Source organism: Rhincodon typus, chromosome 5 (assembly GCF_021869965.1).
Source record: "Rhincodon typus isolate 14 chromosome 5, sRhiTyp1.1, whole genome shotgun sequence".
NCBI lineage: Eukaryota > Metazoa > Chordata > Chondrichthyes > Orectolobiformes > Rhincodontidae > Rhincodon > Rhincodon typus.
The window spans coordinates 54,158,981-54,186,448 of record NC_063336.1 but is presented as its reverse complement, the minus strand read 5'-3'; the positions used below and the strand labels follow the sequence as shown (position 1 = coordinate 54,186,448).

Genomic DNA, 27,468 nt, shown 5'->3' with positions numbered 1-27,468 from the left:
TGTGTGTGTGTGTGTGTGTGTGTGTGTGTGTGTGTGTGTGTGTGTGTATACGTGTGACAAATTCAGCAGGTCTGGTAGCACCTGTGGAAGGAGAAACAGAGTTAATGTTTCAAATCCAATGACTGTTCTTTGTAACTCGGTATTAGGAGCTGATGTAAGCCTTTCAGCCCCTTAAGCCAGCTCTACCATTAAATAAGATCATATCTGATCTGTTTGTAATTTGATTTTCAACCATCCCCAATAACCTTTGATTCCCCTGTGTAACAAAAATCTAACTTCACTATTCAATTACTCCCTCCCACTGCCAACTGAGACAGTGTTCCCAAGTCACAGAACTCCCCAAGAAAAGAAAAAAAAAATTCTCCATGTCACTGTTCTGAAAGAGTGATGTGTAATTTTTAAACAGGTCCCCCTAGTTCTAAACTCACACACAAGAGGAAACATTCTTTCCACATCCTCTTGTCAAATTCAAGATCTTATACGCTTCAGGCAAGTCACTCCTCAACTCTCCAGTAGAACCAATCCTAGCCTGTCCAACCTTTCCTCTTAAGACAATGTACTCATTCATGTTTTCAATCTAGTGAACCTCCTCTCAACTATCTCCAATGCAGTTACATCCTTCCTGAATAAGGAGACCAAAATTGCAAAGTTTTTGAGGTCTCATAATTCCCTATATAATGCAAGCAAAGCATCCTTCATTTTATGTTTACTTTCTCTCCTAAATGAGGGAAAGCATACAATTAGCTTTTGTAATTACTCTATCTGCATTCTCACCTTTTGTGACTCATGTACTAGAACACTTAGAATCCTTTGCATTTAGAATTTTACAGTCATTCTCCATTTAAATGATATTATACTTTGTCAGGATCCTCAATGGATAAATAATTGAGAGCAGAATGAAGACAGACTACATGGCTTCAATGGCTGCCTGCTCCATGGTTCATCTCACAGCAATTTCCACCAATATCATCTGTGGGCCTTGGAATCGGGAGTAACACAGAGGAAAAGATGGTCACTCCTTCAGAATATTGTTTATGTCTTGCTACTGTTTACATTTAAGAATGGGACAAAATGGAAAATGACTATCCCATTTGGGTGAGACTGGGTGGTTCAGGGTCTGAGGGAATAGGGAAATCCCAGTTAGGGTGAAGAACTGAGGCATGTCTCATCAATCCATTTTCTACAATGATCCTATTCATTTCCGGACAACGTCACTGAATAAATTTCCTCATGGCTTTATGTTAGGGTGTGCCTATCAAATTTTTCAAAGCCATCCCTGTTAAATTTTATATTAATTTTGTACTTGCAGACTAAATAACCATGGCAAAACATTCAATCTGGAGGCCTGAGACTGCTGCGTACATATGATATTTAATAGTTGATAGCTTAAACTTTATGTGCATAAAGTGACCTATCAGGAAAAATCAAGTTGAAGTGTTACTGTATCAAAATCCTGGAACTCCCTCACTAACAGCATAGTGGGTCTACAGCATATGTATCGCTGTCGTTTAGGAAGGCAGCTCACTACCACCTCTTGAAGGCACATAAGGACAGGCAAACCGGAATGCCTACATCCCACAAGTAAATAAAGTAAAATAAAATTCTGCAGAATTCTGAAACTAAGAAAGATTAAACTCAAAGAATGAATTCTGTGATTCCAAACATAACATAGCTATTATACTGGGAATAGTGGTTTACACCTTCAGAGAGATAAGAAAACCTTGGATTCAATCAAACCCAGCTTGTTTTACGTTTTGGAATGGCTCTTGAACTTCTTTGTTAATAACATTGAATTAGAACATATCTATAGTTAACATCAAATACATAAAAGCAGATAGTTACCTTGATGGAGAGACGGTTACTCTAATAAAATGATTCCATCCATCATTATATTGCTTCTTTGTTGATTGCATTGTTGTTTCTTTCATTTTGAAAATGACAGTACCATTATCCAGGGAGAGGGAGAAGATATCAGACTGAAAGAGATTTACCATTGGGAGGCATTGGTAGTATTCTATTGTGTGTGATATTGACCTCCTAGAAGCATATAACTCAAGCACATAATTCATAGCCAAAATGTTATATTGCACAGCGAGGAAAAATCCTTAAAAGGTTTTAGCAGAGGAATTGGTGGTGTGATGGAAAACTATACTCTCCTTTTCCAAGGTTAGAAGTTCCCTTTAATTTTTATTCCAATTATTTTAAAGTTATGTCATCAGATTGCTGTCTTGCATAATAAGTATAGCCCAATTAACTCTGAGATACCTTGATACATTGGAATTATCTTTGTAACTTCAAATATTGATTTTATCAGTTATTGAACACACATTACAATAAGTAGAAGTCAGCAGCACTCTTGAACATCCTTTGTAACATAAGATGTTAATCCTCTCAGATAATAATATCTAACTCAATGTTTAATATGTACTTACAGCTTAATATTCACTTGTTGCTAATTCTATCACCTAGCCATGTTAATAAATAAATGCTAATTCACAATTTTAGAGACTGCATTCCTTTGATGGCTTTGTCAAAGTGAATTTCTCTCATTCATATTGAAGCTGAAAAGTCCCGAAATGGGATTGGTAATGAAGCTGCTAACATAACGAAACCAATAATGAAAGACAGGTCAAACTAACCATATTTAAAAATCTGATACCTCTGATGAGAGAAAATAATTTGCACATAATCCTTGATGAAGAATTAAGGTGGAAGATTTAAATATTCACCTGATAACATTTGATTAATATTTTTCACAATGTGAACATACATGTACAACCATTATTGTGGTATCAACAAAACAACCTAACAGGAAGGAAACCCTGACTGAAGATTTCTCATTCAGTGAATAAAAGTTGCATATTAAAAAAAAAGAAAACTATTGTTAAAAAAAACAGAAACAATTCCACTTAGACATTCTATTTCAGACTTCTGTTCGATACTCACTCCTTCATTGTAGTAGAAAAGCAATCCATTAGACTGAAATGTCCTAAAATTGAAGCCTCCTTCGAAGTTTGAAAATGGTGTGATCTTTTCACTGGAAGAGATGAAACCCTGCCCATTGAAATAGGCCATGCGGGACATCTGTAGATAGGAAGATGAATCTTGAAATATATACTTATAAGATCCAACCTATGTCCACAATGCAAACTTTCAGTACTCAGCTGATGGTTTTGCGTTTAGTTGGTGGTTGCCATAACGGTCTGAGGTAGCTGTATCCATTATTTGTGGCCCTCAGCACAAATGCTGCAAAAAGCATCTCAAGGATTCCGTTTGTGGTCTTGTTGGATTGTTATTTTTGGGAATGGGATTACCTACTGATGCCATCCTATTTCTCTTCATTTCTAACAGTGAAGGATTGCAATTAGGAAGTGAAGAAATTTTGGCATCCAGATAAATGGAATGGCCTTTTTTTGGTCAATTAATAAATACGGAACAAAATAGACATATCATACAGAAAGTACTGTTAAATTTAGGGAGATATTGTGGTAGCTACAGCATAACAGCCTTCTCATGTTAAATGTGACCACATGCAGGTTCTTGCCATGAGGAAGTGTTTACGTAAGAAAGTGTGCCCACCCAGCCGCAGTATCACTAAATGACATTTTGTAAAAATCCGTACCCTTGTTTACTTTCTCTCAGCATTGCTCAAAATAGCTGATTTGAAATCAACAGCTTGCTATATGAGTATTGTATAGAGTATCATATAGAGTTGCATCAAATGGCTGAACAGAAAATAATTTCCAATGTCAGTTGGCACTTTGATGAAAGAAAAAATACAATAAAATCAATTTTTATTTTAAATGTGTTACTTTTACACCCAAGTGGAGCCTTTAAGTAAGTAATATATCAGTTACATTCATAAACCCAGGTCCAATACTGCCCTAAGCCCTATCCATTGAACAGAATTCACTTACAAGTGATTCCTCTGGACAACCATTGCTGATCCCTAATGTCTCGTCTTCCTCTAGAATATTGAAGTCGCGTCTTTGGAACTGGAAACTCCTGAGACAACCTCGAAATCCAGCATCCGTAGCTATGTAGGACTTCAGACTACTCAAAAAACGAAAACTGAAGTTGAGGTTACAAATTCATTATTTATGTTCTGACTATGATAACAAATATTTTGGGAGCCCTAAGTTATCTAAATGCAAAGCAGAAAGAAACATGACCTGACGGCTTCCATCTGAGGGTGTTGAAGGAAGTAGGAGAGTATATTGAAGGTGCCCTAACTATACTCTTTCAGAGTTCACTATGTATAGGAGTTGGTCCCTCTGCATTGGAAAATTGTACATCACTCTGCTTTTTCAGAAAGGTGAAAGAGAAAAACTCGGGAATTTCAGACCAGTTAGCCTAACATCTGTAGTGAGGAAACTGCTGAAGCCTATCATCAAGGGTGAGGTAACTGAACACTTTGAAAATGTTCAGTTAATCAAGGAGAGTAGATCACGCCTGACAAATCTCACTGAATTTTTTGAAGAGGTCACTAAGGTAATGGACTGGGGAATGTCAATGGATGTCGTTTTTATGATCTTCCAGAAGGCATTTGATAAAACCCCACATAATAGACTTTTGACTAAAGTAGAAGCCCACAGAACTGAGGGTAAATTACTGACATGGCTGGGAAATTGGTTGAGTGGCATGCAACAGAAAGTACGTATAATTAGCTGCTACTCAAACTGGCAGGAGGTGATCGGTGGTTTCCACAAGGATCTATTCTAAGTCCTCAATTATTCATACTATTTATTAATGCCTTGGATAATGCCATAGAGAGTCATATTCAAAGTTTGCTGATGGAACAAAGTTAGGTGGGATTGTTGACAGTGTATCTGATAGCATAAAATTTCAAAGTGATATTGATAGACTAAGTGCATGGTCCAAAACTATGGATGATGGAGTTCAATATAAGCAAGTGTGAAGTTATCCATTTTGGACCAAAAAAGGATAGATCAGGGTACTTTCTGAGCAGAATGAAATTAATTTCAGTGGAGGTCCAAAAAGACTTGTAGGTTCACTGCATAAATCTTTAAAATGTCACAAACAAGTGCAGAAAATAATCGCGAAAAGATGTGTCGATTAGGAGCAGTCAGCATGACTTTCTTAATGGGAAATCATGATTCATTAACTTGCTGGAATATTTTGAAGAGGTAACTAAAAGGTTCAGTGAGGGTAATGCTATTGATGTGGTGTACGTGGACTTTCAAAATATGTTTGATACAGTGCGACATGTCAGACTTGTGAGAAATGTTAGAGGTCATGGAATAAAAGGGATGTTAGCGCCGTGGATACAAAGTTGGCTGAATGACACGAAACTAAAAGTGAGAGTTAATGGATATCTTTTAGGCTAATGGAAAGTTTTTCAGTGGACTTCCCCAGATTCAGTATTGGGACCCTTGCTTTTCCTGATATATATTAATAATCTGGATCTTAGTGGATAAGGGGCAATTTCAAAGTTTGCAGATGACATGAAACTTGGAGAAATTATAAACTTTGAGGACAGTTGGAACTCCAGAATGTCACAGACAAGTTGGAGGAGTGGACAAAAAGTTGGCAGATGAGTTTCAATTTAGCGAAATGTGAAGTGATACATTTTGGTGTGAAGAACATGGAAAGAGAATATCAAACAAGGGCCGCAATTCTAACCACACCATGGGCGTTATAGGAGCAGAGAGACTGTTTGTATATGAGCACACAGATCATTGAAAGTGCTGGGAAAAGTAGCGAGAGAGCAATAAGTAAAGAATAGAGTATCCTCAGTTTTATTAATAGTGGTATAGTGTGCAGGAGCAAGGAGGTGATGTTGAACTTGTATAAAACCTCATCTGGAGAATTGTGTACAATTTTGAGTGTCATATTGTAGGAAAGATGTGAATGCATTGGAGACAGTGAAGCAGTGGTTTACAAGAATGGTCCTCGGGATGAGGAATTTCAGTTATATGATTAGATTGAAGAAAATGGAACTGTTTTCCTTTGAGAGAAGGATGCTAAGAGGAGACCTGAAAGACATTTTCAAAATATTGAGTGGGTTGGATAGAGCAGATAGGGAGAAATTGTTCCCACATGTAAAGGGAAAAGGAATAAGAATAAGAGGTCACAGATTTAAAGGGTTCTACAAAAGAAGCAAAGGTGAACTCAGGAAGAACGTTTTCACCTAGTGAGTGTTTAGGGTATGAAATGCATTGCCTGGTAGTGCGGTGGAGGTAGGTTCAACTGAGGCATTCAAGAGGACATCTCTTTTTCCAACCAAAGGTTCAGCTGCCTAATTACTGCAGTTTGCCTCTAAGTTTTTATTTCAATGCCTTCACATTAACTGCCATTAGCATAATCAATTCCTGTGCTTAATGGTTCTTCAGGTGGTACTAGTCAGATTGTATCACTACAACAGTAGTGCATATATTATCTACCATCACTCATCTCCTTCAGACAGAATGTCTGGAGACTGAACTTCAATTAATTTTTTCACATTTTGGACTCGAGAAGCACTTAGCTATAGTAGCCACCTGATTGTCAGCTTTCTAACTTCTGTCTTCCTTTCTTCTCCCTTTGGGCTTGTTCTAGATTTTTAGTTTCTGACCTTACTGTCATGTGTCACTAATGCTACAGAATACTTAATGCAAAACTTTTCTTCCCCCTAGTCTACGTACAGCATGATGGCAGTGTCCATTATTCTGCAATTATGGTTTGATCTGCCTGATGGTTTGGGCATTGATCCTATTTTTACTGGCAAGGTTAATCAGGAACTTAAACACATAAATATGAAGGAGAGGAGCAAAAGAATAAATATTAAATTAACGGATATATTTTGCTTAGAAATATTGTTATTTAAAGGTTCTTAGATGTTTTATTTAGAATAATCTATGAAGGGCCAAGATTAGGCAAATGTTTCATTATTTTTGAAGATCACCATATTAATATTCAGCGAAGTTGAGGAAAGACATATTTACATTACAGATTAACAAACCTTGATGAGACCTGATCAGGAGCTCCACCAACATAGACGTCTGTAAAATACATGCTCTTCTTTTCATTTTCAACACTTTTTACATTGATTCTGTCAATCAGTAGGATCATCTTCTTGTAGTTGTGGTAAATGAATGAGACCTGAATGAAAATACAAATTTGGTTTAATAATATGCCTCGGAGACAGGAGTTTAGAATTCATTCACAGGTGTTGGTGCTTTCAGAATAGTTGGTATGTGTACAGTAATACAAAACTGGAAATTGATTACAATACACAGGCTGTTCTTATAGAATTTATATAACTGAATGATGCTGGATTGACTGCATGATTGCTGCATGTGCTGTCTACCTCTGGGGAATTGATGTAGGCTCCATAGCTCTGCTTGAAGCACAATTATGCAACTAATTCTCTCACTGCCTTATGCAGTTCTGGAAAACAGCTCATGCCTCCTCCTTGCTGAATGACGTACAAACTCCTGTGACATCTAAAAATTGAATCATGTCACTGTTTCAACTTGGCTTGCAATCACCAATCCACTTTTGCACTGCATCTTAAATTAATATACTGGCCAAGGCACTTCACAAAAGCCACATAAGGAGATTTTAGGTCAGATGACCAAATGTTTGGTCAAAGGTAGATTTGGAGTAGCATCTCAAGGGAGGAAAATGAGATAAGGAGGTAGAAAAGTGTACTGAGGGAATTCCAGAGCTCGGGGCCTAGGCAATTGAAGGCATGGCCAACAATGATGGAGTGTTTAAAACATTCAAGAGGTCAGAATTAGGAAGAGTACAGATATCTTAGCAGGTTGCAGGGTTGGAGGGATTACACAGGTGGGGGGACCCAAGACCATGGACCGGTTTGAAAACAAGGATGAGAATTCTAACAACAAGACGTTACCTATATAGGATACCAAGCAGAGGGGTGATATCAATCAATCAAGATAAACAAATGATATATACATTTAGATAAACTTTTCACATCAAAACCTTAAAAATATTGAAAATAACCTGCATTTTGAAAGATAGCAATTGTCATTACAGGGAACAGCAGCAGTCAATCTGTCAGCACAAGCATAAATAGGTGACATACAGTTGAGCTTTGTATTAGAATTAAGGAACAAAGCATAAGTGATCAAAGAGTTGCAAAACATGAAGTGTTATCTTTAAACATGCAGATTCCTTTGCATAATGCGCGAATGAAGTTATTTTCTCACCTTTTTCAAAAAGTTACATGGAGAACTTATCAACTTAGGCAAAAGATTGCTTGACTGTTCAACATTTAACTCTTCTGGTACCAAATGATACTGTCTGTCCCACAATAAAGTCATTTTCTCATTGACAAATTCAAACCACTCACTCAGACAAAAAGTTACAAAATTTCTGCAGTCAAGAATTGAGTCAAAAGAACTCTGGTATTCAAAACAAAAAGTGAAACTGCTGGAGAAACTCAGCAGATCGAGCAGCATCTATAGCAAGAAAGCAGAGATAAAGTTTTGAATCTGGTGACTCTTCATCAAATGAGTTTCTCTAGCAATTTCTATCTTTGTTTCAGATCTCCAGCGTCTGCAGTACTTTTCATTTCTGTTCTTTGAAAGTTAATTGAAAGATTTGGTTTAATACAATACCATATGTTTAACAGATAAACTAAACACACAGTAAAACATAACACATCAGAGAGATCTCTTAAATTTTCAAAGTAGTCATATTTTACCTCATGATATTTTGCATCATTTATACGTTTCTTCTTATCAGTATCCTCAAGAACAATGGGGCCTTTGCTGAATCCAAAGTCATAAACCAAGCGTATATAACCATTTTGCATTTCCATACTGAAGAACGTATTCTTGGAAAAAGCATACAAAACCATTCTTACATTAAAATAAGAGGATGAAAGCATGTGTCAAACTTACCCTGAAATATGATTACAAATAAGTGAAAAATGCTAGAGTAGTCAACATGTTTGATGCAGAATTTAATCTGTTTAATAATAAAAACTGCTAATTATGAAAATCGAAAATAAGAATTAAAAAACCAATATAAGAAATGGACAATTGGGCACCTTCAAGGTGAAGGATAATGGGATCAAATTATCTCACGTTTTCTCTATCAAAAATGTGTAAACTGATCTGCTAACTGTCTCAAGCATATGACCTGGGAACAGCAACCATACAAGTAATAAATCTTTTAGATTTCGAAAAGAAAACACTCATCTGATACTCGCCAAACAACAAATATAATTATGATTGCGATTTGCCACCTCTACCAGTATGTGGTACTGGGTAAGAATCAAGGTAGTTTGCTTCCAACAATCCTTTTTTGTTTTACCTTTGTCTTAAGCCTACTGAAGGATCTGTGGTACAGGATACATCACCACAGATTAGCTATGGAAGAGGTACTGATTTTTGATAACAAAAATGTTCTTTGTATGATTCTAGGTTGAAACAGACAGATGTTTAATCAGTAAAGGAATCAAAAGTTATGAGGCAAAGGCAGAAAAGTGAAATTGAGAATTATCAGATTGGCCATTGAATGAGGGAACAGACTTGATGGGCTGAATGGCCTACTTCTGCTCCTACATCTGAATATCTTATGATCGTAATAAGTGATATCTGGTCAGGCATAATTGCTAGGCCATTAGACCCTTGGTCCAGATAGATCTGCTTCTGCAGAAAGCTAGAGTCGAACTTTGTGCCTCTAAGCTGTGTGACTGCACGTCTGTGTACCTACTCTGATGATCCACACATGGTGATTGGCGTGCTAGCACCACTCACAGCATTGATTTTTGGTTCTGGAAGTCACTGCTGCACGTGAACCTCAGATGTCCATGCAGAAAAATCATGCAATTAGCAGCAAAGCTGCTTCCCTTCGCCCACAGACTGTTTGAAAATAGAATGGATGGAGCCATTGCAACTTGAACATTAACCCCCTTTAGAACCATTGTCTTGTATAACAATGATTATACTGATATAAATTTCTCATTTGAATCTGATAACTTACTACTAATGTATATTTTTGCTTCTACAAATTGTTTCTTTGGCTGTGATAGCACTACAAGTACTACTTTTATTTGGTGGAGTTTGAAACAAACAAAGCACATGCTTACATCTGTTCCCATAGCTAGATTTTCCTGGAACAGGTCACTAACCTGTCAAAAAAGCTGCAGCTTGAGGGAGTCATCATGCATCAAGCATGGCTGATAAGGAGATACTCCTCTTCATATTGGTCAAATATCAGAAGGATTCACATGTTGATAATCAAATAACCATTTGGCCACAATATGAATGCAACTTTCACGACCATCAGTTGCATGGATTAGGACTCATACCTAAAGCTTCTGTCTCAGAGTCAGGGATGCTACCTTCTATGGCACAAAACCTCTCTGTATTACAAGAACAGCTTCAAATAAACTGTTAGTTTTTTCACTAGTAGTTATTAAAATTGTTTCACAGTTTCTTCTGAGATTGGTCCAAGTGCCACATTATCTTTATTTCTATGTGAATGCTGGAATGTGTTTGCTGTCATCTTTTAACCTGTGTCCTTTATTACCCTTCAGAGTACCATTGATCATCTTTCCCTCTTTGGTTCAGCATTCTCTTGTTTTTTTAGCATATTTTCCTATGTTAAAGGTTTTTTGATAAAGGCATGTTTTGCTCTTGTACACTGATTATGAGAATTATACAGCTACCATTAATACCTGTATAGTAGTGATGTTTTCACTTCATATTGGATACAGATCAACGGTAAAATCACAAGCAGAATTTTGCCCCATGGATACTTTTGTCTGGTTTCCATTTTTAATCTGTTGACATGTTGGTATTAGTCTGTTTGCTTTCAAAGCCTCTGGTCTAAAGTACAATTCAATGGTAGGTGGTGGGAGTGGGTGGATTAGTATACTAAGTGTTCACAATGTTCAATGGTGCAATGAATATAAATTAATTAAAAGATTTTTAAACATTGGGAAATAGATTATGAATTCAGGCATAGAATGTTTCATACGTTAATTCTAATTTCCATTATGCATGTCACTGGATGAAACATCCCATACAACCCATTCACTTTTACATTCAAATGCATGACATACACACTCACATTGTATGAAGATCCATTTCTAGAGAATCATTAAATTAGTTTTCCCATGTTGTTTACTTTCTGGTTAATTGTATTTTACCTTCTAAAGGATGAAAAAAAAACACAATAATTAAATTAGTTGAACGCTGGCCCTTACCCCTTTCACCATCAGTAACAGGAGGGCATTGTCAGCTGGTGTGCGAATGTCTAGATTGAATCGAGTTGCTATGTTGAATTTCCCTCTCCTTTGTATGTTACGTACAAAAGCATAGCCTGAGCCATCAAAGTAGAAATTTGCTGTTCTACTCTGGGCAAAAGCAAGTTTGTACCTGAAAAAAAAGAAAATACATAATTCATCTGGAGAACAGGAAATACTCATGGATTGAAATTGGTTTCTGCAACATTAGCAACAGGTGATATCATATTTCTGACTAAATCTTTGTTAATATACAGCCCAATAATGAAAATTGTGGTTTCTTTGTTTATTCGTGCCAACCTGCCTCATTCTAAATTTATCTTCTCCTCTAGCTTCCCCAACACAGATGGATAACATTCTTAGGCTAATTAGGATCTTGGGTGACATCCTTTTATGTCTCTTTGTGTATGTGTTTGACCTTGTCACTTGTGAATGGACAAACGTAGGTCCAATAATTCATTTGGAAATCATCTTTTAATCTCCTTTAGGTAAAACCTACACCTGAGTATTTCCCTTACAGCACAAGCAAGATAGAAAAATACTCCTTCTACTGAATCACACGGGAAATCATACACATTTTACTTCATAGCACAGCATGGCACAATGTGTTTCAGCAGCAATGTGCAGTATTACCTCATTAGTCAAATTACAATATTCACAATATCAGAAGAACATATTCAAAATCACAGAAATAATTAAGAGTTTCCATAAAATAGTTGCCATTTTGGGATGTTTTGGACTTAATTGATTTAATTCAGGGCACCATGGTCCCATTGCTCTCTAACTCCCCTGGTTAGATTTTTCCTTAGAACACTCATCTTTTCTGCATTTGTCTTACCTGGTATTCAGCTGGGTGTTGCCACCTCAGAGATTCTTTATACAAACTTGTTTTTACTTAGAAATGTTTCTAGAAGAATTTAAGTACAATGTCCAAAAGAGGTAACCCCTTGGTCCCTGGGATCCCTAGTCCACTGCATTTAAGTAGCAGGCACTCAGACTATTGAAGTGGCAAGCTGCAGTGATAATGGGAAGTGGCAGGTCGGTGTTGAGTGGTTACAAAGGAGGACCTACATTTGCTTTACAAGGAAGAACTGACATTGAATTGCCTCTCTCTTGCTTTCATCTTAGTTTATGGCAATGAAACACAAATTATTGAGTCTCCCTAAACATCTGGCTAACACTGTACCAACAAGATTGCAGGTCAGAACAGGTACTGGATAAGGCCTCAGTCTTTTTCTTTGCAGCATTGGCTGTAGCGGTGGATTGATTTCATGGATCCTGCCGTAGAAAAAGGGTTCTTTGATAAACATCAATCAATGTGCATGCTGTGAAGATGCTTTCTCAATATGTGCAGCAGATAGAGTCATAGTCATACAGCATGGAAACAGACCCTTTGGTCTAACCAGTCTGTGCCGACCATGTTCCCAAACCAAACTAGTCCCACCTGCCTGTGCTTGGTTCATATCCCACCAATCATTTCCTTTCGATGTACTTTTCTAAATGTCTTTTAAATGTTGTAACTGTACCCCCATCCACCACTTCCTCTAGGAGTTCATTCCACACATGAGTCACTCTCTAAAATGACAGAGATTATGGCAGAACTCACTGACCTCACATATAACAACATTCAGTGAAGTGTCTGCATGATTTGAGTTTATGGCTGTTTAACCCGAGTCTGTGATTGCTCCCATTCTATCCATTCAACCTTCACTGTAGCCAGATCCTAATGTAAATCGCTAACTCCTCTTCATCAGAATTCAGAAACATTGTGTATAATCTTACATGACAGATGGGAAAGGATTCAGCTGGATGCTGGGGATTGATGGGTTGATATATGAAGTCCACAGCAAACTCTCCTCCTTCTGGTTGCATTATGATGGGTTTGAAGGGATTTGTTCTGTAAAAACAAGCCTCTGACGATTGTTTCTGTTAATAATACTCTGTCCGTAAGTTTGGCAGTCCTTTGCCACAAGACGAGCAGCTTTCCCAGAGCTTAGGAAACCTTGCAACATAAGGGAGGTGTCAGCGCTTTTCAAACTACTCCTGTGCCAGGAGGAACATTTCATCTCACTCATCAAGCAAACCCACAGCCATGATCTTCAGACTGCCAACTCCTCCTGCCAGAATTCCTGAGACACGACACACACACATACACACACAGACACACACACAGACATCCTTTTTCTAGAGTCTCCCAACGAACTTCCTCGCAAACCATGCTAGCTGTGCTGTTAAAATTGGTGACCATGGCATTTCCCACTTTTCTGAAAAATGCACATCCACCCCATTGTGTCCAAACTTGTTTGTCAGGACTTATATTTAATTACATGAAGGATTCAAGTACTTATGTTCTTCTAGATTTGTTAACTTTTATTCCACATTTCATTTCACCCTGACTGCTACGTACTACATACTGACTGAAACAGCAAGTAAACACTTTGTTACTAGGTTCACTTAATGACTTAGAGATGAAGTTCAAACAAGTGATTGATCCTCCAGTTTATTGAACTCTTCCTGTTGAAAAGCATCTTCCTTCAAGCCTCAGCCAGATTGAAGTACAGGTGAATGAAAACTGAAGGACTGATTCCACTGTCTGTGTTCCATTGCTCTAAATGTTGTAACACTAGAATATTACATTATCACCCTATTCAATTTTAAAATTCACTGATAATTAATGTTTGAATTATCCATTATGCAATGAGGTTTTCATCATATCCATAACAAGAAAGCCTATTGTACCAACTGTGTTTGTTATGTGATTCCATCAAATTGCCTTCATGCAGGAGATTTTAACCAGATGCTACAACATCCTGAAACGGCAGCTTGACAAAGTCTAACATAATTGCATGGAATTGATTTGGAACTGACAAGACAAAATTGCTGGAAAAGCTATTCTACTGTGCTAGTATCAATTATACTTGATGTTTACACACCGACTGAATAATCAGCACATAAAAATATTACTAACAGCAGTTCCTTTGAAAAAAATTCAGTTGAGGTATTTTCTGTTTGAAAATATAAGAATTATCTTCTGAGCAACTAAGCTACTCAGTTTTTGAGCTAGTTCACTAAATAGACATAAACATTCTTGTCTGGCAGTTTTTCTGGTCAATCTCCCCAAGTGAAGGTACTTTGATGGGTAACACTATACACCCCTGTTTGGGGATTGGATAAGTGATAGGAGTGTCAGCAGCTAATTCTGACTGCAGGAGTTTTCATATCTGGATATGCATTTTTTGGTTAGCCAGTAACAAAAGGCAATCAAGGTTCACCACATTTCCAGCTGTGAGCTTAAAGTGATCTTTTAAAAATGTATTCCAGCACGGAAACTTCTACAGAGGTTCTGGAACCCGAGAAAAGAAGTTCCTCCTCATCTCTACACTAACTGGCAACCCCTTACTCTGAGGTTATGCCCTCTGATCCTAGACTCTCCAACAGCCTCTCAGAATCTACTCTGTCATGCCCCCTAAGAATCTTGTATGTTTCAATAATGTCATTTTTCATTCTTCCTCTGGACTAATCAAACCACCTCTCTTCATAAGAAAATCCCTCCAAACCCAGGTTCAGCCCAGTTAACTTTCTGTAGACTGCCTCCAACGCTAGTATGTCTTTCCTTAGATAAAGGGACCAAAATTGTTTATAGTATTCTAGGCGTGCTTGTGCAGGAGCCTTATATGGTTTTACCAAGACTTTGGTATTATTATACTCCATTCCCTTTGAAACAAAGGCCAATATTTAAAAAAAAACTCAGCTCCTCTACTGTTCTGGCCAAATCACATAACCAAACATTTTCTCACAGTATATTCCATCTGCCTAGTTTTTGCAACTTAATCTGTCTAAATCTCTCTGCACACTCTTTGTGTCATCGTCACCACTTGCCTTCCCAACTTTCTTTGTATTATCCACAAATTTGGTGACAGTACATTCATCTCCCTCATCCAATACATTAAAACATACTGTGAATAAATGTGGCCCCCAGCAATGAACCCTGTTGCACTCCAGTAGTTACAGGCTGCCATCCTGAAAATGCCCCTTTATCCTAACTCCGTCACCTGTTAGTTTACCATTCGCCCATCCATTCCAATGTACCAAATCCAACTTTCTCTAACCATAGGCTCTTAGCTTATTAAGTAGCTTAATGTGTAGCAACTTATCAAGTGCCTTTTTGGAAATCCAAATATATTATACTCACTGGTTCTCCTTTATTGATCCTCCTTGCTACCTCTTCGTAGAATTGTAATACATTTATAAGGGATGATTTCCCCTTCATGAAGGAATGCTGACTCTGACTGATAATAGTATATGTTTCTAAATGTTCTACTATTAGATAATTTATAATAGACTCTACCATTTTCCCAATAATGGATGTAAAACTAACTGTGATATTTCTGATGAAGAGTCTAGGCCTGAAACGTCAGCCTTTCTGTTCCTATGATGCTGCTTGGCCTGCTGTGTTCATCCAGCTCCGCACCTTGTTGTCTCGGATTTTCCAGCATCTGCAGTTCCTGCTATCTGTGATATAGCTTCCTGTTTCTGCATCTCATTCCCTTTTTGAATCAAGGTGTTACATTGGTAGTTTTTCAATTCTCTGGGACTTTTCCCAAATCTAAGCAAATTCAGAAGATTACTATTCTACAGCAAGCATTATTTCTGTAGCTGTTTCCTTTGATATCCTAGCATGCATTCATCAAGTCCAGGCTGTATTGGTCTTTAGCCCCATTACTTACCCGAATACCTTTTCTCTAGTGATAGTTATTGCATTTACTTCCTCCCCCCTTTATTCCTTGATTATTTAGTATTTTTGAATGTAGTTAGTCTCTTCTACTGTGAAGACAGATGCATTCTACTCCTCTGCCATTTCATTATTTCCCTAGTCTTGTTCTCTAACAGAACTATCTTCACTTTACCTCACTCTTCCTTTTTTATATGTAAAGAAGCTTTGCAGTCTGTCTTGATATTATTTGCAAATTTATCTCCAAGGTTTATTTTCTCCCTTTTTTGGGTAATCTTTTGTTGCTTTTTAAAATTTTCCCAATTCTCTGGCTTACTACTAATCTTCAACATGTTGTATGTTTGGTTTCTCTTTCAATTTCATGCTATCCCTCTCTCCCCTTTATAAACCATGTTGGCTTATCCTTCTTCTTCATTAGAATATTTCTTTCTTGTGAACCATAAACCATTGCCTGAAACATTGTTATATTCCTCAACAATCTCTGTTTCAAACTCCTTTCCCAGTCCACTCCAGCCAACTCTGCTCTCATTCATGTCATTCATGTGTAATTACCCTTATTTAAGTTTAGCACAGTAGTTTCTTACCCAACCTTCTCAACTTCCAACTGAATATAAATCCTACCATGTTATCGTTACTGTTTTCTGAAGGATCTTTTTCCTCTGAGATCATTTATTGGACCTGTCCCACTACACATTACTAGATTTAAAAAAGCCTGATCCCTGGTTGGATCCACAACAATTTTTCTAAGAAACTGCCTCAAATACACAGAAATATTTCTATTATGTGGCTACATCTGACAATTGAACGTTCCCAATGTACATGAAACTTAAAGTCAACCATGATAAATGTACTGCCTTTTTTTTTACATGCGCTCATTATCTGATGATTCATCCTCTGCCTTATAGTATAGTTGCTGTTAAGGGGCCAGTAGTCTACATCCATCGGTATCTTTTTCCTCTTATCTCTTGTCTCTACCCATCTGGATACTCCATGTTCCAATGCAAGATCTCTTGCTATTGTACTCATCCCATCCTGTATTAACAGAGTTATCCCACCTAACTTTCCTTCTTGCCTGTCCTTGTGAAAAGTCACATACTCCTGAATATCTATTTCTCCACTATGATCACCTTGTAACCATGATTCCATAACTGCGATAAGTTCAAACCAATTAACCTTTATTTGAGCTGTTAATTCATTAATTTTATTCCAGATGCTACATATAAACTATCTTACTTGTTCTATTCTAGATTTGATTTAAACAGACCTTGGCTCCACATACACACCTCAATTTTTAATGTGTCTGCCAATTAATGGTAGGGAGTGTGCCTCACAAATTTTAAGACTAGCTCCTGAGACTGAAGGGCTAATGAGAGGCTCACTAGCACTGACACAACAGCCGCCTTGCAGCCAAGGTGGGAGCTGTTGATGGAAGTAAGAGAAGCAGCCTTAATGAAGGGCTATCACTGACCAAGAGGCCAGTTCACCTTTTAAATCTCAAATGGCCACAATTACTTGTTTTTGATTGTGGAGCAGAAAAACCTGTATGGGACAGCCAACTGCCTCAGTTGTGACCACAACAGGTATCGCTGGAAGGGATTCTTTGTGGGACTAATCATGGGTCTCACCTTTCCACTTGTGATGTTGTATTTATTGATCCACAATCAATTTTACATGAGACAAGGATGTTGCTGTCTGGCCCAGAATTTATTGCCTGTCCCTAGTGGCTTTGATATGATATTTTGGGCTGATATACAAAGGCCACATGCCAATTGGAACCCTCAGTTTGCAAGGGAAACATCTCCTCAATTGTCTACTTGTGGGTGAGTAGCAATTTTGACACTGAGAGAGGTAGACATTGGATGTCTGAAAAATGAGGCTGAAGAAGTAGTAATGAGGAATAAAGAAATGGCAGAGGAACTGAATTGGTACTGGGCATCAGCTTTCACAGTGGAAGCACTGGTGGCAGACCAGAACTTCAAGAAAGTCAGGGGTAGAGGTGAGTGTAGTGGCCGTCACTAAGGAGAAAGTGCTGGGGAAGCTGAAAGGTGAAGGTGGAAAAATCACTCGGACCAGATGTACTCCACCCCAGAGTTCGGAAGGAGATAGCCGAGGTGATTGTGGAGACACTGGGGTGGTGATCTTTCAGAAATCACTGGAGTCAGGCACTGGAAAATGGCTAACGTATTACCCCTGGATAAGAAGGGAGGGAGGCAGAAGCTGGGAAATTATAGGCTGGTTAGCCTGACCTCAGTCAGATTTTAGAGTCCATTATTAAGTATGAGATTGCAGAGTAATTAGAAGTGCATAGTAAAATAAGGCTGAGTCAGCACAGCTTCGTCAAGGGTAGGTCATGCCTGACAAATGTATTAGAATTCTTTGAGGAGGTAACAAGCAAATTAGACATAGGAGAGTCAGTGGACTTGATCTACTTGAATTTTCAGAAGGTTTTTGATAAGGTGTTGCACAGGAGGCTGCTGAATAAGTTAAGAGGTCATTGTATTAGGGTCAAGGTACTGGCATGGATAGAGGATTAGCTGAGTGGCAGCGGGCAGAGAATGGGTATAAAGGGGTCTTTTAAAGAATTGTAGCTGATGACTAGTGGAGTTCAACAAGGATTTGTTTTAGGACCACAACTATTCATGTTATACATTGATGATCTGAATGAAGGAACTGAGGACATTGTTACAGATGACATAAAGATAGGTACAGGGACTGATAATATTGAGGAGGTGGGAAGGCTGCAGAGGACTTGGAACGGCTTGGGCAAAGAAATGGTAGATGGAATACAAAGTGGGAAAATGTGAGGTCTTGCACTTTGATAGGAAGACTAGAGGCGCGGACTATTTTCTAAATGGGGAAAGGCTTCAGAAATCTGAAACACAAAGGGACTTAAGAGTCCTATTTCACGATTCTTTTAAGGTTATTGTGTGAGTTCAGCTGGCAGTTAGGAAGGCAAATGCAACATTGGTATTCATTTCAAGAGGGCTAGAATGCAAGATTAGAGATTGCTGAGGCTATATAAGACTCTGGTCAGACTGCCTTTGGAATATTGTGAACAATTTTGGACCCCATATGTAAGAAAGGATGTGATGACCTTGGATGGGGTCCAGAAGATGTTTACAAGAATGATCCTAGGAATGAAAGGTTTGTCATGTGAGGAGTGGTTGAAAATGGTGTGTCTGTACTCAATGGAATTTAGAACGATAATAAAGGCATCTCATTGAAACTTACAGAATACTGTGAGGCCTGGATACAGTGGACGTGGAGAAGATGTTTCCACTAGTGGGAGAGGTTGGGACCCTAAGACACAGCCTCAGAGTGAAGAGATGACCCTTTAGAACTGAGATAGGGGGGGAAAATCTTTAGCCAGAGTGTGGTGAATCTGTGGAACTCATTGCTGCAGAAGGCTGTAGGGATCAGGGCATTAAGGGTCTTTAAGATCGAGATAAATAGATTCTTGATCAGTCAGGAGATCCAGGGTTACAGGGAAAAGACAGGAGAATGGTATTGAGAAACATATCAACCATGATTGAACAGTGGAGTAAACTCGATGGGCTGAATGGCATCTGCTGCTAAATCTTATGGTCTTATTTAATAGATTACAACATGAACTGGACAATGGCCAATGGTGAGAAACTGTGGGTCCAGCAGCATCTGGTCTCAATCCTGTGGCCAACTGAAGGGGTTACTCCTGGTATTACAAAAACAAAAACACTACACTTTGCTGAAGTGTGACAGATATAATGAGCAGTTTACCTTGTACAGGGTCGCTCAACTGTTGTGTTCAGGTTGTATGTCCGCTTGAAGTTGTAGAGGCTTATTATGTCATCATTAAGTGTTGCCAGTTCTATACAGCCAACAAAGCCTGGAAAGTTTAAGCTGGCAGGGAGCTGTGACAAAGAAGAAAGGAAAATTCTTCTGTTCAGTAAAATCCATTAATATGCAAAACATAGCCATAACCTTATAAAAGGCTAGGTACAGAAACAGTAAGTTTTATTTAATATTAAGTTGTCAACCTCTTATTGTAACCTTTACCAGGACATAATGTTTTCTTCTGTCTGATAAGAAGGCTAATGCATGACTGAGTACAAATAAATTACATAATTTTGTAGGATAACATTACACTAACTGCTCCATAAAGTGATGTTGCATTCACTTCTTTCTATTATCTTATTGGATATTTACTGTTCTTATTAGACTCCATTTTTTTAATCTGGCCTCATTTCTGAAGGCTGGGCCATAGGCTTCCCTTGGATTGCTTGATGAGCATACAACACAAAACAGTGGAACACAAGAACAAACCCTTTGACTGTGCCGACCATGTCATTCTAACCTAATTCTGTTTGCCTGCACATGGTCTGTTTCCTGCTATTCCCTGCTTGTTGTGTCTGCCTGAATGTGTCTTAAACATTGCTATTACAAATGCTTCTACCACTTTCCCTGGCAGTATGTTTCAGACACCTCCTGCTCTCTGTGCAAAACAATTTCCTTGCGCATGTCCTCTTAACTTCTTCCCTCTCATCTTAAACCTATGTCGCCTAGTATTTGACATTTCCATCCTGGGAAGAAGACTCCAACTATCCAGCCCATCCATGCCTCTCATAATTTTATATACCTCTATCAGGTCGCACCTCGACCATAACACACTTTAGCGAAAGAAATCCAAGTTTGTCCAACCCCTTCTTATAGCTACTACACTGCAATCCAGGCAACATCCTGATAAACCCTTTTTGCACCCTATCCAAAGCCTCCACATCATTCCTATAAGTGTAGTGATCAGAAGTGCGCACAATACTCCAAATGTGACCTAACTAGAGTTTTATACAGCTGCAACAAGATTTGCTAAATGGTTGCTTATTGACAAAGTACTGGAGCAGTTTGTCTTGTGCAAGATGGCTGACTAGGAGACTTTCCCATTCTTAACACCCGCCCTCAGGCATATTGGAAGGATTTACAGGCGAGTACCTAACCTATTTTTGGCCACATTGGGAATGTTCGTTCCAGGGGCAACAAGCCCATGTGCAAGATTCAAACCCCAAACTTAGCCTTGGTTTGTAGAGAATAACATGATATTTAAATTCACTCATTCCCGGAGAAAACCCTAAATTTGCATTAAAAATAATTTAATTGGATTTGGAGCTGATGTCAGTTTCTTGAACTTAATGAGTTTATGAAAGCACCTGCAAATGAGCTTGTTAACTACTTTGAATAAACAGTAAATTGAAAGAAAACTATTTACTATTTCATGGGGAACTAAGCGCAAGACAACCAAATAAACTCTTAACACTCCAAAATATTACCCAGAATAAGCATTATGAACCAAAAGAAAAAAATAAGCAAAGCATAGGAAGAGATGGGCACATAGATTGTGTACTGTATCTAATCAGACCATCTGAGCAATATTGATGTCAGCTACTGAAAGCATATAGTGCAGTGACAGCATTTCATTAATTTTCAGTCAATCAAGAAGTACCACATTTGCAATAAAGCAATCCAGCTGAAGACATTGAAAGAATTCCCTGGAAAGGGGCTTGTGAATAAAGGACAAATAGCTCAAGGGCTTTGGGGAAAAACAGAAGACTAAAATAATTACTTTTGAATTCTATTGGTTTCAGTTTAACTGGTATAACAAAAGGTGCCACAGCAATTAAAGACTATTACTGCTTCGGACACACTTTGACAAAGTTGGTCAAGTTTATTAAAGTTTAAAATATTAAAACTTTAAAAGGAAAATACACTGTAAGTTTAAAGTGCCATCTGAGAATTGACTCCATTTAACATACCTGGAAATGTGGAGGTACTCCTCCCACATAGAAAACCAAGTTATCAGCTTCTAGATCTAATAGAGAATCATTGCCTTCACTTGCTCCTTTCTGGATAAATTTTTGCTCTTCTGTGCTACCTGGGCTGGGTACAGTTAGCTGTATTTTTCCATGCCTTCCAACTCTGCCAGAAAGGAAAAGAACACAGTAAAAATCATATCGTTTGTATACTTCTTTGGTTTGGTTAATTTCTGAAATACTTGTATAGAATAAATCATTAAGAGTTGTTGTCAACCACTGAACATGCTTAAACAAATACACTTAAAACGTAATGAATCATAGAGGTCTATGGTACAGAAAAGGGCTCTTAAGCTCATTGAGTCTTTGCCAGTCAGATACAAGAGTTAACTATTTTAATCCCATTTTCCACGCTCCATAACCTTCTTAAATGTTTTTAGACTTTTTTTGTCTCTACCACCTTTAAAGACAGTGAGTTCCACACTCCCACCACCCATTTGATGAAAATAAATTTCTTCACAACTCTCTAATCCTCCTGGCCCTTCTGATTGGTGAAGTGTTGCCATGGAGAATATCCATTTAACACTTTACTCAAGTTTACTTTTCATTGAAGCTAACTTTCGGATTTGTTTTATTTTTGACTTTAGGTTAGGTTAGTTGGAAACTCTCCAAGCTCTCTTTAAAAGAAAAGTTCTCAAGGTGGAGGCATTCTTGGTAAAAACTATATTTCACTTCCCATTTGTAGTTGTTCCTGGGAAGGTGAGGCAAGCCATCTTGCTGAATCTCTTCTGCTCTTTCATATGGGTGCATATTATTTCAAAGTACTATTTGAAAAAAATAGTGGAGTTCTCCCAGTGTATGGGCCAGAATTCATCCCTCAATCAATACCACTGAACTGGATTAATACGTTCCTATTAGAATCTGTTTGAAGAAGGGTCCTGAATCAAAGTGTCAACTTTCCTGCTCCTCTGATGCTGCCTGGCCTGCTATGTTCCTCCAGCTCCACACTGTGTTATCTCTGACTCCAGCATCGGCAGTTCTTACTACCTCTGTGTGTGAATTGTCTGCTATGTTTACTACCCTAGAGTAGAGAACACACTTCAAACAAATGTACTTCACTGGCTTTGAAGTTTCTTTGGTCATTCCGAGGTTACAAAAGGCACACTATAAATGCATTTTCTTTAATGAGGTGTAAGTGTTCTTACAATGCTGTCAAGTAGGAATTGCAGGATTTTAATTCACCGATGACAATGGCACAGTAATGTTTGTTCAAATCAGAACAGGGTGTGATTTGAGGAGGGATTTTGAATTTATGTTGTTCCCATGCATCTACTGCCATTGTCCTTCTAATTGCAAAAGGTCACCTGCAAAAGGTTAGGGCCTGGGAGATGCTGCTACAGAAAACTTTACAAGTTACTACAGTGCAGCCTGTAGATATTACAGACTTCAGCCAGAGCAGGTCAGAGTGGGTGTTTAGGCTAGTGATTCAATGGTATATTTTCATATATATTTCCTGCTTTGATGATAACCTCAAAGTGTGAATCAACTGCTCGTGATATAACATTCCTAATTTTTATAAAATTCAATGTTAACTTTTCATTTGAATAAAATCTAGGATCTTTATTGGTGTTATGCTGCATTGTCTTACTACTATGCAAGCAATGATGATTGACATTTATCATTGGATACAGATTTTTTTATGACCGGGGAATTGTGACAATTAGTAAAGATTTCTTATATTTGTCCTGTGATGGAGTAGACTCCTCTCTGCTCCACTAAGTTTCTTCAATAAAATGTACACATTGATTTTCAGAATTCAAATGCAGCCAACCCTCTTCTTGCCACGTTTAAACTGGTCTTGATATGATTGCTTCCAAGGGTCGCCTGGTCCCATGAACATTTGTGAAGGTCAACTTCCAATCAGCCCCTTAGCATTTTAATTAGCTCGATTTGCTGTGGGTGGGTTGACTAGCCCATCCTCTCATTGATCCATCATTTACCCTCACGAAATGGACTGGAAACAGAGGCAACAGATTGACATATACGCTATCACTCTATTCTTTTTTTGGTCACCAAAGCTCATTTTTGACCCATTCAACCCATAAAGATTTTGCCTGCACATGTTTCAAACCTAAGCTCAAAAACTGCAATACCCTACTCTAGTTGTTTCAGTTCCGACCTGATAAAGAAATATCTGGATAAGACATAAATTGAACAGAAAAATCAGAAAACAGAAAAAATACCATTACCCAGATTCATATGACAGTTAATACTAGAAAGTTACAGTTTCAAAAATTTTCACCAAAAATTCCTTTGGCCATAAGAGAGATCAGAAGGGAGTTACCTTTCTACTTTGATTAAATTGAAGTAGTTTGGCCAGGTGCTCACAGGCTTTGAGTTCAAAGGAATTTCAACATCTCCATTTCCAAGATTGTAGACATAAACTAAATTGTCATTTTTAATACTCAAACCAATGTAATCTTGTCTTCCCTGGAACACAGCAAAAATAAATGTGCAAACCAAAAACTTAATCCAGCCTGTTCAGCAGAATTTTGAATGCATTAAAATTCCTTGCGTATGATACCATTTTTTGGACTGTCACACTAAGATCGATATGGTCTTACATTTTTGTTTCCAAGGTACATGATGAATCTGTCTTTGTTGGCATCATGAGCTTGTTCACTTAATGAAGGAACTCGCATGAACAAACCCAATGAAGTAAAAGACTTGAGCTCTTCCAAGTTTGCTTTTGAATGAAGTTCCACAGCGGATTGGCCATCAAATTTCATGGAGACTTGAACCTGAAGTGAAACAAGGATATCATTTGCTTCCTACACTGATGCTGTAAGTAAATTTGTACCTCCATGAACTGTAATTAAACAACAGGTAAACAGTGGACGTGATTTTCCCTCTTTGGAAGTGGTGAGAGAGATGACGAGAAAGGGCAATAATTGAGTGAACTGGTTTTGGAGAAAATCTCACCTCTTCTTACCCCATCATAAATTAAGTTTTGAGCCAAAAGGTCCATAGGCATCCTTCTCAACCTGTCACCAATTAGTGCCCTTAGATAGACAATAAATAGGGTCTTTCCATCCTCCATGATTACCAAGCTCTCTGGTGGGTGCCATGGGTTGGCAATGAGAAGGGACTTGCTTTTTGGGTTGGGGATGAGAGTTGCCCTGGAGTCTGGGGAAATCTGAGACATGGATGGAGAGGAAGGGGGGATGGATTCTGAAAACCACACCTGCCTTTCTATCCAAACCCCATCTTGCTGCAACCATCAGCCTGTGAAAATAGTATAAAAAGCACTTAACTACTTGTCGTTGAATTACCAAAGGTTAGGCATAACTGCAGACTTTACAACCAAAAAGCTGCCACCCTCTGACTCACCAGGGATGCCAGTTTCGAGGTCTGAGATTTGCAGAGGAACTTGCCCATTTTCACCTATCAGCTCTGAATGAGATTATTGGAGGATGATGGATGAGTTTTCCCAGCAGGGGCTGTGTTTTTGCAGTGAACAACTATCACACTTGCCCCTGTACTTTAAACAAAAATTGAAAAATTCCACGTTTTGCCTGTGCAAGTGAGAAGAAATCTCTCATGATCGATTTGTACTCATACAGTAAGTTGCATACATATTGCTCTGATATGTTATTCATTTTAATGTGCTTTAAATTAGCTTGAAATAAGATGAACACTAATAAAAACAAAAAGCGCTGAAGAAATTCAGTAGGTCTGGCAGCATCTGTGGAAAGAGAAAAGTCATATTGGACTTGATACTGTTTCTCTCTCCACAAATGCTGCCAGCTGTGATGAGTTTCTCTAGACCTTTCTGTTTACATTTTAGATTGCCAACATCCACAGTATTTTGCTTTTAATTAAGACAAACATGGTGTTTGAATTATTCTACCATTAACTTTAGTGAGTAGATATTCTCACCTTGCTGGCCACATTGCGTGTCTGTGCAATGAGTTCTCGAATTCGCAAAATGCTGGCAGAAATATTGCTGGCTGGCTTTTTCTGTTCCACAATTCGAAGTTTGTCCAAGAGTTTTGGAACTATTTCTGTCAAATTTTTCACTGGAAGTACAACAGCAATGTAAAACTTAAAAGCTTCACAAATTCAAAGGATTAAACCATGTAAAGTACAAGGTTGTATTTTTCCCATTTTACTATCATAGCTGAGACTAACTGAATATTCCAGTGAAAAACCTATACAAATAGCAAACTTCAGGAAATGACTCGATATTAGACAAGTATAATGACTTTGGAAAGCTTAGTATGACAGTAAATATAAATAAATGTACTAGCCCAAAAATGACCAACGGAGAAGGAGTACTGATATGCAACAAGAAAATGTTTGCACTTTAGGGAACTAACCCAGTAATGGAAACCTTTGGGCTTATTTCAGTTGACAAGAAGACTTGTCAAATAGAGCTGCCAAAAGGACCTGTCAAAGGTTTTAAAGTTTCTACTTTTTTAAATCTTTGAAAAAGATGTCTGGAGTGTTTGAAATATTGCTTGCTTTCTCACTCCGTCCATTGAAATAAGCCCAAGGGTTTCCATTTCTCAATTATTGCTGTACAGCTGATTTTACAACCATCCATTACCACGGTGTCATTCCTTCTACTTCACAGTTTGATTGGCAGCTATATGTGGCTACAGACTCTGGGGTTGGGGCCATGATGGGCTGGCATTATGGGGAAAGGGGATTGTATGGATAGGTGACGGTTCATGGGATGTTTCGTATTTTATTGATTTTTAATTAAACCTCAAAAGCACAAGTACACTAAGCCAGCCTTCTATGCAGCCCACCGTTATATCTAAATATTCATAGATATATATTATTACATAGGTCCCTGTTCTTTGCAAATAGAAAAAAAAATGCAGAAACATTGCACCTGCTTCAAGTCAATAAAACAGGTGATAGCCATTCTAAGGTTTATTTCGCAGGGGAATGCCTTGACCACCAAAATCAACATGCCTGATGTGAAATTTAATCAAAGCTTAACAGTTAACTGTCATTCATCATTAACTGTTGAACTCTCCATGGCAACACCTTTACCAATCAGCTCTCTCCTCTCATACGGGATACATATTGTTCCTCCCCCTTAGTTCGGCATTTTTGTGAATTGTCCTGATAAATGCAAAATGGAAAGCTTTGAAAAAATGTCTTTGTTCAGCAATACCAAAGTTGTGTACTACCAAAGGATGATTTAGACCTTTAATTTATAATTGGTGCATGAATTCAAAAATTATTTAATAACACACTTTCATTTTTAGCTTAGGATCAAATCAACTCAGAAGTAAATTGTCAATGTCTGTCAGGGATGCAATTATATTCAGTAGTAGAGAGATAGCAGGAACTGCAGATGCTGGAGAAACTGAGATAACAAGGTGTAGAGCTGGATGAACACAGCAGGCCAAGCAGCATCAGAGGAGCAGGAAAGCTGACGTTTCGGGCCTAGACCCTTCTTCAGAAATGGGGGAGGGGAAGGGGGTTCGGAAATAAATAGGGAGAGAGGGGGAGGCGGATAGAAGATGGATTGAGGAGAAGATAGGTGGAAAGGAGACAGACACGTCAAAGAGGCGGGGATGGAGCCAGTAGAGGTAAGTGTAGATGGGGAGGTAGGGAGGAGATAGGTCAGTCCAGGGAGGACGAACAGGTCAAGGGGGCAGGATGAGGTTAGTAGGTAGGAGATGGGGGTGGGGCTTGGGGTGGGAGGAGGGGAT

General features: G+C 38.2%; 1 protein-coding gene across 1 annotated transcript in view; it reads right to left on the bottom strand.

The window, feature by feature from the left end:
- lama4 (laminin, alpha 4) overlaps positions 1 to 27,468 on the bottom strand; it is a 161,510-nt gene that overhangs the window by 28,729 nt on the left and 105,313 nt on the right. The window contains exons 20-30 of the mRNA XM_048597028.1: positions 25,676 to 25,815; positions 24,361 to 24,537; positions 24,081 to 24,226; positions 21,740 to 21,902; positions 19,713 to 19,846; positions 11,186 to 11,357; positions 8,672 to 8,803; positions 6,962 to 7,101; positions 3,918 to 4,053; positions 2,947 to 3,084; positions 1,843 to 1,976 (exon numbers count right to left, since the gene is read on the bottom strand). Of these exons, the coding sequence (XP_048452985.1) occupies positions 1,843 to 1,976; positions 2,947 to 3,084; positions 3,918 to 4,053; positions 6,962 to 7,101; positions 8,672 to 8,803; positions 11,186 to 11,357; positions 19,713 to 19,846; positions 21,740 to 21,902; positions 24,081 to 24,226; positions 24,361 to 24,537; positions 25,676 to 25,815 (1,612 nt within the window). The remainder of the gene's footprint in view (positions 1 to 1,842; positions 1,977 to 2,946; positions 3,085 to 3,917; positions 4,054 to 6,961; positions 7,102 to 8,671; positions 8,804 to 11,185; positions 11,358 to 19,712; positions 19,847 to 21,739; positions 21,903 to 24,080; positions 24,227 to 24,360; positions 24,538 to 25,675; positions 25,816 to 27,468) is intronic.